The sequence below is a fragment of the Neomonachus schauinslandi genome, chromosome 16 (assembly GCF_002201575.2).
Source record: "Neomonachus schauinslandi chromosome 16, ASM220157v2, whole genome shotgun sequence".
NCBI classification, from domain to species: Eukaryota; Metazoa; Chordata; class Mammalia; order Carnivora; family Phocidae; genus Neomonachus; species Neomonachus schauinslandi.
This window is the reverse complement of record NC_058418.1, coordinates 16,626,418-16,638,480: the sequence shown is the minus strand read 5'-3', so window position 1 is coordinate 16,638,480 and position 12,063 is coordinate 16,626,418. Positions and strand designations below refer to the sequence as shown.

General features: G+C 39.3%; 1 protein-coding gene across 1 annotated transcript; it reads right to left on the bottom strand.

Annotated features, from left to right (window-relative positions):
• Positions 1 to 3,835: 3,835 nt before the first annotated feature.
• Positions 3,836 to 4,687, bottom strand: LOC110590226 (protein FAM187B-like). The gene is given in 1 exon segment (XM_021700983.1): positions 3,836 to 4,687. A coding segment is annotated over 1 exon segment (852 nt).
• Positions 4,688 to 12,063: the final 7,376 nt, after the last annotated feature.

Here is a 12,063-nt window from a genome sequence, read left to right as displayed (position 1 = left end):
AAGGAAGGAAGGAAGGAAGGAAGGAAGGAAGGAAGGAAGGAAGGAAGAAAGAAAGAGAAAGAAAGAAAGAACAGAAGAAAATTAATTACAGGCTAATCTGATGGACACAGGTGCAAAAATCCCTGACAAATTCAGCAATACATTAAAAGGATCATAAATCATGATCGAGTGAGATCTATCCTAGGGATGCAAAGATGATTCAACATCCACAAATCAACCAATGCAATACACCACATTAACAAAATGAAGGATAAAAGTCATATGATTATCTCAGTAGATACAGAAAAAGCATTTGACAAAATTCAACAACCATTTATAACAAAAATTCTCAAAGTGTGTATAGAGGGAATGTACCTCAACATAACAAAGACCATATATGACAAGCCCACAGTTAACATCATACTCAATGGTGAAAAGCTGAAAGCTTTTCCTCTAAGATCAGGAACAAGGCAAAGATGCCCACTCTCACCACTTTTATTCAACATAGTATTGGAAATCCTAGACAGAGCAATTAGACAAGAAAAAAGAAATAAGACATCCAACTTGGAAAGGAAGAAGTAAAACCATCACTACTTGTGGATAATATGTTTTATATATAGAAAACCCTAAGTACTCCACGAAAAAACTGCTAAAATAAACAAATCCAGTGAAGTTGTAGGATACAAAATCAATGTACAAAAATCAGTTGCCTTTCTATACATTATCTATTATTAGAGAAATTAAGACAATGACCGTATTTACATTTGCATCAAAAAGAATAAAATATCTAGGAATAAATTTAACCCAGGAGGTGAAAAACTTGTACACTGAAAATTATAAGTCACTGAAGGAGACACCAATAAATAGATATTCTGTGCTCATGGATTGGAAGAATTACTATTCCTAAAATGTCCATATTACCCAAAGCAATCTATAGATTCAAGGCAATCCCTATTAAAATTCCAATGGCATTTTTTACAGAAATAGGACAAATAATCCTAAAATTTGTGTGGAACCCCAAAGACCCCAAATAACCAAAGCAATCTTGAGAAAGAACAAAGCTGGAGGCATCACACTCCCTGATTTCAAACTATATTACACAGCTATAGTAATCAAAATAGTGTGGTATTGGCATAAAAATAGACATATAGATCAATAGAACAAACAGAGAGCCCAGAAATAAACTCACGTGTATATGGTTAATTAATTTATGATAAAGGATCAAGAATATGCAATAAGGAAGGGCGCCTGGATGACTCAGTCAGTTAGACATTTGCCTTTGGCTTGGGTCATGGTCCCAGGGTCCTGGGATCGAGCCCCTCATTGGGCTTCTTGCTCGGTGGGGAGCCTGCTTCTCCCTCTCCCACTGCCTGCAGCTCCCTCTGCTTGTGCTCTCTCTCTCTGTCAAATAAATAAATAAAATCTTAAAAAAAAGGGGGGGGGGAGCTGATAAACTGGACTTCATCAAAATAAAAAAAAACTTAAGAAAAGAATATACAATGAGGAAAGGACAATCTTTTTAACAAATGGTGTTGGAAAAAACTGTGGACAGCTACATGCAAAAGAATGAAGCTAGACCCCTATGTTACACCATACACAAAAATGAACTCAAATGGATTAAAGACTTAAATATAAGACCTGAAACCATAAAACTCCTACAAGAAAATATAGGCAGTTACTTCTTTGACATTGGTCTTGGTAACAAATCTTTGGATTTGACTCCAAAAGCAAAGGCAACGAAAGTAAAAATAAACAAGTGGCTATTAAGCTAAAATGCTCTGCACAGAAAGAAAACCATCAACGAGATGAAAAGGCAACCTAATGAATGGGAGCAAATATTTGAAAACTCTTTTTTGGATAAGGGGTTAATATCCAAAATATATAAAGAACTTATACAACTCAATACCAAAAACAAAGACAAAAAATGCCAAATAATCCAACTTAAAAATGGACAGAGCATCTGAACAGACATTTTTCCAAAGAAGACATACATCTGGCTAACAGGCACATGAACATGCACAGGCTCAACATCACTATCATCAGGGAAATTCCAATCAAACCCACAATGAGATATCACATTACATCTGTTAGAATGGTTATTATTTAAAAGATAAGAAATAAGTGTTGATGAGAATGTGGAGAAAAAGCAACCCTCGTGCACTGTTGGTGAGAATGTAAACTGATACAACCACAATGGAAAACAGTATGAAGGTTCATCAAAAAATTAAAAATAGAACTACCATATGATCCAGCATTTCCACCACTGGGAACTTATCTGAAGAAAATGAAAACACTAATTTGAAAAGATATATGTATCCTTATGGTCACTGCAGGATTATTTACAATGGCCAAGATACAGAAACACCCTAAATGCCCATCAATGGATGAATGGATAAAGAAGACATAGTATATATGCACAGCAGACTACTATCAGCCATTAAAAAAGAATGAAATCTTGCCATTTGCGACACTATGGGTGGACCTTGACGGCATTATGCTAAGTGAAATAAATCAGACAGAGAGACAAATACCATATGATTCCACTTACACATGGGATCTAAAAAACTAAACAAATGAACAAACAAAATAGATACGAAGAACAGATTGTTGGTTGCCAGAGGAGAGGAAGGTTGAGGGGTGGGTGGAATGGGTGAAGGGAGTCGAGAGGTACAAACTTATAAGTTTGTTATAAAATAAATAAATGGAGATGTAATGCACATGGAGATGTAATGGACAAATGGTGACAGAGGTCAATAATATTTTATTACATATTTGAAAGTTTTTAAGAGAGTAAATCTTAAAAGTTCTTATGACAAGAAAAAAATTTTTGTGATTTTGTACGGAGATGGATGGTAATTAGACTTATTGTGGTGATTATTTCACAGTGTATAGAAATCTTGAATCATTACGTTGTACACCTGAAACTAATATAATGTCATATTTCAACTATGACATTCTCTCTGTATATGGTGGGGATGTATAATTGAAATATAAGATTATATTAGTTTCATGTGTACAACATATTTAATAATGTATAATAATATAATATATTATAATAATATATATAATATATATGGTGTGTCATATTTATAATATATATCTGTGACTTGAATCAGATTTTAATATCAGGTATATTAAAATTTTGTCAATAGTCAAAACACTCTCTACAACCTTGGATTATTTTATTTCATGTACCAACTTATTAAATCATGCATTATAAATCCATAAAAGAAGAGGTGCCTGGGTGGCTCAGTCATTAAGCATCTGCCTTTGGCTCAGGTCATGATCCCAGGGTCCTGGGATCGAGCCCCGCATCAGGCTCCCTGCTCGGCGGGAAGCCTGCTTTTCCCTCTCCCACTCCCCCTGCTTGTGTTCCTGCTCTTGCTCTCTCTCTCTCTCTGTCAAATAAATAAATAAATAAATAAAATCTTTTAAAAAAAATCCATAAAAGAAAACACAATGTGTAATGGCATGACAAATGAAGTATTTAAGAATAAATATAATAAAATATATGTAACATCTCTATATTAATAACTGTACATTACTGGGAGAAATTAAACAAAGGCTAAATAATGGGAATATTTATGATGTTCATGGATTGGAAGTCTGAATATTGTAATATATTGATTCTACCCAAATTTATCTTTAGGTTCAATGAAGTCCCAATTTATTAAAAAATAGGATTTGGTGGGGGGGATGGAAACTACAAGCTGACTCCAAAATATATATACAAAGAGCCAACCCTTTTGGTCACCACTGTGTCCCCAGCATCACCTGCCCGGGGTCTGGCTTCGGAAGGAGCAGAAGAAGTTCCTACTGAATAAACATCTGAACAAGCCAGTGAAGAGACCCCTTCCTAGACTGACCATGAAGGCTTACGGGCTGGGAGACAGAGCCTGCGTTCCCACTGGAAGGCAAACCCCTGCCTCACGTGGGCATAGGAAACAAAGCCTAGGCGAGGATCAAAGGCAAGGCTGATGCCCTGGTCCAGTCACCTGTAGATGGAGGCCAAGGGGCAGGTAAGCCACATGGTGTTGGTCATCTTGCCCAACTGATAAATGTCAAAGATGAAGTATGGCTGGTTGGTTTCCTTGACGTGTTCGCAGGGTACAAGGCAGGCTTCCACCTGCAGTTCAGGCCGCAGACGGGTGGAGTGTGCCTTCTCCATTCTCAGATAGAGCCAACAGGGCATGGCTTTTTCCAGGGGCTCCTCAACGTAGCAGTAGCCCAGGCGCTTCCGCTCCCCCGGCTCCCCACAGCGGTTACAGTCCTGCCAGGGCTCCCACTGGGTGAAGATGAGTACATGGCCACCCAGACTCAGGGTCTCATTCTGCAGGGGCTTTTGGCCCAGGCCTTTGTGTGTAATATGCAGGGTGTTGACATCTTGGAAATCAATCTCATACTCTACCACAAGGGCACTGTCACTGTCCTGGCAGTGATAGAGGCCTGTCTGGGATGGCTGAGGGTTGGTCAGTTGAAGGCTGCCCCCAGGCAGTTTCTTTATGTTAGGCATTGAGGAGAGCAGGAAGGGATCTTCCCCCAGAATGGAAGAGAAGTACCAGAGTGACTTGGGATAGTCACACTGCAGGACAACATCGTTGCCCGAGACTAGGGCCTGCTGGCAGAGACTCTTATAGGAACACCTGATTAATATCTGGGCCCACAGAGTGGGGAGAGAAAGGCTAAGCAGCCAAAGGGGGGCCAACATGGTAGCCCGAGACTACAAAAGGATGCTGGGAACTATCCTGGGCATTATGAAGTCACCCACAGAACTCAGGCATCAGCCCCAAGTGGAATGAAACCTGGGCCTGCTGCACGTTCTGCAGTACACAGAAATCACTGGCCTGCACCATTTCTACAATCCACTGAGGAAATACTGCAAGGTCCTCCTGTCTCGTAACTGGGGAGGACTGCTTAATTAGATAGCACCAGATCAGCTCACTGAGGTGGGCTGCGGGTGTTTTCTAAATCTTTGTTCCCTGCGGCTCATGTCTCCATTCTCCAGAGAGATGTCTCTTTTTCCATCATTAACCTTGGCTGCATCTGAGGTGGCATTGAAAGATGTGCCCTCCTTCCCACATGAGCAGTGTTCTCAGCCTTTCCCTTGTCTTCCAAAGTTTGGGACCTAAGGATTCTTATAAGCCTCCAGCCAACTCCACTTGCCAAAAACCCACATCCACAGTTCTGTTCAAGGTGTTCCCCATCTCTCTCCCTCCCTGTCTCTCTCTCTCTCTCTCTGTCATGACAGAGGCACCATATCAGGAGATATGGAGAGCCATATTCTTCATCTCTCTTTCACTGAGCCCTTTTGCCTACCTGGGAGTATCTTAAGGATTTTCTGAGAGCATTTTAATTCATCCAGAGATTTTAACAATGGTTAATAATGATTTAATTAGGGCTGTACCCTTGATTTTATCCTTGGCAGAATCTGAGTGCTAATTGGATTTTGTCTCTCAAAGGCCTTCCCAATTTTTGGCCAACTTTAAAATTTTCACTCCTACTCTTCTGTATTCCAGCTGCTTCCTAAAGCTGCAAGTTCATGAAGTATATTATCTGCCTTTAAAAGTATCTCAGGCAACAGTCTCCATCCTGCTGCTTTCAAATAAATTTTCTTGTTCCCTTTGCCCTGTGTCAAAGCCAATGCCATACATTTTTATTTTTGGTTACAGCAGCACCTCACTCCTGATACTGATTTCTGTATCAATCAAGATAGGCTATTTGCTTCTATAGTAAACTTACTCCAAATCTCAATGACCTACAAAAACAAAGGTTTACTTCTCACTCAAGCTCCATGGCCATTGTGGGTTGGCATTATAATCACTCAGAGACCCAGGATAATGGAAAGCCATCTCACACATTTCTAGTTTCATGCCAGAGGAGGAAGAAAGAGAGCTCTGTAGGATTTCATGTCTACAATTAAATGCTCTGGCCTTAAATGACACCTGTCACTTGCTCACAAACCACTGGCCACAAAGTTACATGGCACCACCAATCCATCAACCCAACAAAAAAATGGAATTCTACTATGCCCAGGAAACACTCGGCAAAAGGAAATCAGTAATGATTACTGCAGTTGATGTTTACTACAAGGAGTGTTCTTTTATATCATAAAGTTGAAATCATTTCCAAAATCATCCCATCAGATCTCCTAAGGTTTCATTGGCCAGGATTAGGTCCCATGGGCAGACCCAAACCAATCCCTGAGAGACAACAGAATTTCCATGATTGGCTTAACAATCAGAATGTGTTCTCTAGGACTGGGGAAGTATAACCTTCTCTGACTACAGAAGTCATCTAAGACAAACAAAATCAGGGCTTTGTATACAGGAGAGATGTAGACGAGAATGCTTATTTGGTGAGAATAATTCCATATTACCTAGAAGCTGAGAAGAATGCAGCGAAGCTAGAGTAGTAGTCACTCATATGACCTGGGAGGGAACATTTGGTATTTTGTGGCTTGGACAATGTTCTGTTTTGTCTTTTCAGACATGATTATAGATTGATCTCATTTTTGTCTTGGTTCACCATAGTCACAGAGAGGCTTTGTGTGATGTTGGTGTTCTGTGCAATTGTTTATGTTCAACAGCATAACATGATCTAGCTGTGAGTTCTAGGTCAGCTTCTAGTAACACCAACACTGTTATTAGTGTCAGGTCAGCTCCCAGCCATCAGAGACTGCTTTTTCTCTTTCTCACACATTTAAAGAACTGCAATGAAATCTATTTCTGCAATGGAAGCCTGATCAAATGGCTTTCTCTTTGGGAACCTGTTTCCTCATTTTCAAAATAGGGATTTTAATGGTTCTGGCTACAAAGGGCACTTATGAAGATTTGATGAGATTTTGCAAATAAAGTGCTCAGCCAGTGTTGTTATTGGAGAATGCACAATAAGGACCTTGTTCTCTAAATATCAGGGTTTTATATTCTGGTTGCAGATTACTACTTCTGATCACAAAAGTGCAGACACAGAAGCAGACCACCATTGTTTTGACCCTCACTGGCTGAAGCAGCTTCCAGGAGATTTAAAGGGACAGCCTCTGGGTTTTCTCCCTTTTGGAAGCCAGACATTTAGGGATTAGGACATTTGTAAGCAACAATACATACATAAGGTAGGGGAACTTAGAAAGTCATTGCAGAAGCCCAGGGAAAAATGCAAACTCAGAAGAGATCTGAGATGACCCTAAGCTTTCCCCTCAGGCTGATCCCCAGCATAGAGACACCCTACAACAACAACAATTGCTAGCAAGCCCTGGGGAGTGGGGGGATATGATTTCCAGAGTTACCACATTATAAGATTCAAATGTCTGTTTTCAACAAAAAAATCATAAGGTATAAAGAAACAGAAAAGCATGGCCCATTCAAAGGAAAAAAATATCCCCAAGGAAGCCCAGGTGGTAGACATACTAGACAAAGATTTAAACAATGGTCTTCAAATGTTCAAGGAGCTTGAGAAGACATGGTGAAAGACAGGAAAATGATGTATGAACAGAATGAAAATATCACTAGAGACATAGAAAATATAAAAAAGAACCAAAAAGAAATCCCGGAGCTGAAAAATACAATTACTGAGATGAAAAATTCATTCAAGGGGTTCCGAACAGACGTGAGGAGGCAGAAGACACAATCAGTGAACTTGAAGATAGGATAACTGAAAGTACTGAGTTTGAGGAACAGAAGGAAAAAAGATTGAAGAAGAGTGAACAGAACTTAAGGGACCTATGGAACACGATCATGCAGACCAACATACATATTGTTAGAGTCCCAGAAGAAGAGAGGGAGAAAGCTGCTACAAAATTACATTTGAAGAAATATCGGCCAGAGACCACTCAAATTTTATGAAATACACGAATCTACAAATCATAGAAGCTCACTGAACTTCAATAGCATTAACCCCAAAAGATCCACACCAAGACATATTGTAATCAAACTGGTTAAAGCCAAAAAGAAAGAGACAAACTTGAAAGCAGGGAGAGAAGCAACTTGTCACATAAAGGGATCCCCAGTAAGGGTTTCAGCTGATTCCTCGTCAGAAACCCTGGAGGCCTGAAGGCAACAGGTCGAAATTTTCAAGGTGCTGAAAGAAAAAAAAAATTCAACCAGGAATTCTATAACTAGCAAAAGCGTCCTTCAACAATAAGGGGAAAATTAAACATGCCCAGATAAGCAAACGCTGAGAGTTTGTTGCCACTAGACCAGCCCTGAAAGAAATGATGAAGGGAGCCCTCCTGATAGGAATGAAAGGATGTTTGACAGTAACCAGAAGCCATAGGAAGAAATAAAGATCTCCAGCAGAGGTAAATACATGGACAATTATAAAAGCTAGTATTATTGTACTAAATTCCACTTTTAATTGTCTACATGACTTATAAGAAAATCCATAAAAATAATTATTAATCTTTGCTATTGGGAAAATAGTGTATAAAGATGTAATTTGAGACACCAATAACAGAAAGGAGGTGACAGAGATAAACAGGAGCAGTTTTTATATGATACTGACATTAAGCTGGTATAAATTCAAATTCAAGTGTAATAACTTTAGGGGGTTTTATGTGTAATGTAATTCCCAGGGTTACCACAAAGAAAACCACCATAGAATATATACAATAGGAAATGAGAAGGGAATAAAAACATTTTATTATAGAAACATTAACTAGGGACGCCTGGGTGGCTCAGTCAGTTAAGCGTCTGCCTTCAGCTCAGGTCAAAATCCCAGGGTCCTGGGATGGAGCCCCGTATCGGGCTCCCCGCTCAGCAGGGAGCCTGCTTCTCCCTCTCCCTGCTGCTCCCCCTGCTTGTGCTCACTCTCTCTGTCAGACAAATAAATAAAATCTTAAAGAGAATAAAATAAAAACATTAACTAAACATAAAAGACGGCAGTAATGGAGTAAATGAGAGGCCAAAAAAAGTTATAAGGCATACAAAAAATAAATAGCAAAGTGGCAAAAATAAGTCCCTCCTTATCAGTAATTTCTTTAAATCAAAAGACAAGAGATTGGTAGAATAGATAAAGAAAAGTTGATCCAACTATAGGCTGTCTACAAGACTCACTTTAGATTCAAAGACACAAATAAGCTGAAAGTGAAAGGACAGAAAAAACAGTAACCAAAGACAGTTGGAATGGCTGTGCTTATATGAGACAAAACAGACTTTAAATTGAAATAGGTTTCAAGAGACAAAGAAGAACAGCATTTATTAATAAAAGTTTCAACACAGCAAGAAGCTATACCCAATACATTTATATACCTAATAACAGACCCTCAAAATATGAAGCAAATGTGGATAGAATTGCACAGAGAAATAGATAGTTCTACAATAATAGTTGGAGACTTCAATATTCCACTTTCAATAATGGCTAGAACAAACAGGTAATAAGTAAGGAAATGAAAGACTTGAACAACACAATAAATCAACTAGCCCTGACAGACATATTCAGAACACTCTACCCAACAACAAAATTTAAGTGCACATGAGACATTTTCCAGGATATACCATGTGTTAGGCCACCAACTAAGTCTCAGTAGATTTAAAAAATAGATATCATACAAACTATCTTCTCTGATCACAATGGGATTAAGTAAGAAATCAATAATAACAGAAGGAAAAATAAAAATTTACAACTGTAGAAATGAAACACTCTTAAACAATAAGTCAAAAAAATCACAAGGAAAATTAGAAAATACTTCGAGATAAATGAAAATGCAATATACCAAACTTGTGGGATGCAGCAAAAGCATTGCTTAGAGAGAGATTTATAGCTTTTAATGCCTGTATTTTAAAAAAAATCTTAAATTAGTAACCTGACTTTATACCTTAAGGAACTAGAAAAAGAAGAGCAAACTAAACTCACAACTAGCAGAAGGAAGGAAACAATGAAGAGTAGACCAGAGACAAATAAAACAGAGAATAGGGAGAGAGAGAAAAGCAATGAAATCATAAGTTGGTTTTTTTTTTTTTAAATATCAACAAAACTGACAAACCTTTGGCTAGACTGACAAAGAACAAAAGATAGAAGACACAAATAACGAAAATCAGAAATGAAAGTGGGGACATTTCTACTGACCCTACAGAAATAAAAAGGATTACAAGAGAAAACTAGGAGCAACTAGATGCCAAGAAATTAGGTAACCTAGAAAAAATGGACATATTCCTTGAAACATGTATTTACCTAAGCTAACTCAAAAAGAAATAGAAAATCTCACCAGACCTGTAACAAGAGATTGAAGGAGTAATTAAAAACCTCCCAGCAAAGAAAAGCCAGGAACAGATGACTTCACAGATTAACCAAATATTTAAAGAAGAATTAACATCAATCCTTCTCAAATTCTTCCAAAAAACTGAAGAGGGGGGACACCCTAACTCATTCTATGTAGCCCTGCACTACCCTGATACCAAAGCCAGATAAAGACATCACAAGAAAAGAAAATTACAGACCAATGTCCCTTATGAATATAGATGCAAAAATCACAACAAAATATTAGCAATGCAAATCCAACAGCATATTAAAAGACTACTCAGCATGACCAAGTGGGATTTATCCAAGAATGTAAGAGTGGTTCAACATAAGAAAACTAATCAAAGTAATACATCACATTAATAGAATGAAAGGAAAAGAGGGGCGCCTGGGTGGCTCAGTCGGTTAAGCATTTGCCTTCAGCTCAGGTCATGATCTCAGGGCCTGGGATTGAGCCCCACATCGGGCTCCCTGCTCCACGGGAAGCCTGCTTCTCCCTCTCCCTCTGCCCCTCCCGCTCCCCCCACTCGTGCTCTCTTTCTCAAATACACAAAGTCTTTTTTAAAATTTTAAAAAGAATGAAAAGAAACACAACTATCTCAGTTGGTGGAGAAAAGGCATTTGACAACATCCAATATCCTTTACTGACAAAAACTCTCTGAAAACCAAGAACAGAGGGAAAATTCTCAACCTGATAAAGGGTATTATGGAAAATCCACAGCTAATATCACACTCAATGGTGAAAGATTGAATACTTTCCCTCTAAGGCCAGGAACAAGACAAGGATGCCTACTATCACTGCGGCTATTCAACAGTGTACTAGAAATCCTAGCACAGCAATCAGACAAGAAAAAGAAGTAAAAAGCATCCAAATTGAAGAGAGGTAAAGTTAATAAACTTGAGTCCCATGTAGGGCTCCCTGTTCAGTGGGGAGCCTGCTTCTCCCTCCCCCTCTGCCCCTCTCTCCGGCTTGTGCTCTCTTTCTCGGGCACGTGAGCTCTCGCACTCCCTCTCAAATAAATAAAATCTTTAAAACGACAATAACCACAACCAAAAGATGGAAACAACACAAGTGTCTAACAATAGGTAAATGAATACACAAAATGTGGCCTATACATACAATGAAATACTATTCAGCCATAAAACGGGAGGAAATTTTCATTGTGATATAGCCTAGAACATGCGTGAACCTCGAAAACATTACGCTTAGTGAATGAGCCAGTGTCACGAGACACACGAGTTGTGTCTTTCCACAATGTCAGCTCTATTCGATCATAAAGCAAAGTTAAATCACAATTGGGCGCCTGGGTGGCTCAGTCATTAAGCGTCTGCCTTCGGCTCAGGTCATGATCCCAGGGTCCTGGGATGGAGCCCCGCATCCGGCTCCCTGCTCCGTGGGAAGCCTGCTCTCCCTCTCCCATTCCCTTGCTTGTGTTCCTGCTCTCGCTCTCTCTCTCTGTCAAATAAATAAATAAAATCTTTAAAAAAAAAAAAGTTAAATCACAATTATAAAACAGGTGCAGGATTCCAAACTCAGTGACAATTCACCATGCGATTAAACTTGGCTTCTGACACAGCACACAAAGCAGGACAGAAGACAAGCCCGCGCAACAAACAAGGTAACAGAGGGGTGCAGGAAGTGAACGAACCAAATGCTAAGTCAGTCTGTGGGCGCGCAGCTGAGATAAGGCCTCCGTCTGGCCCAGGTCAGCTCTTGGCACTTACTGCTTCTGATGTTCAAGCCACGAAGGGTCTCGGTTCTGTCCGGAGATCAATCTGGCAGAGGCTTCGGGGGGCATTTGCCTTTTTTAAGTGGTCAGACATAGAGGGGTCAGGTCTGAAGAGTCTGAGAGT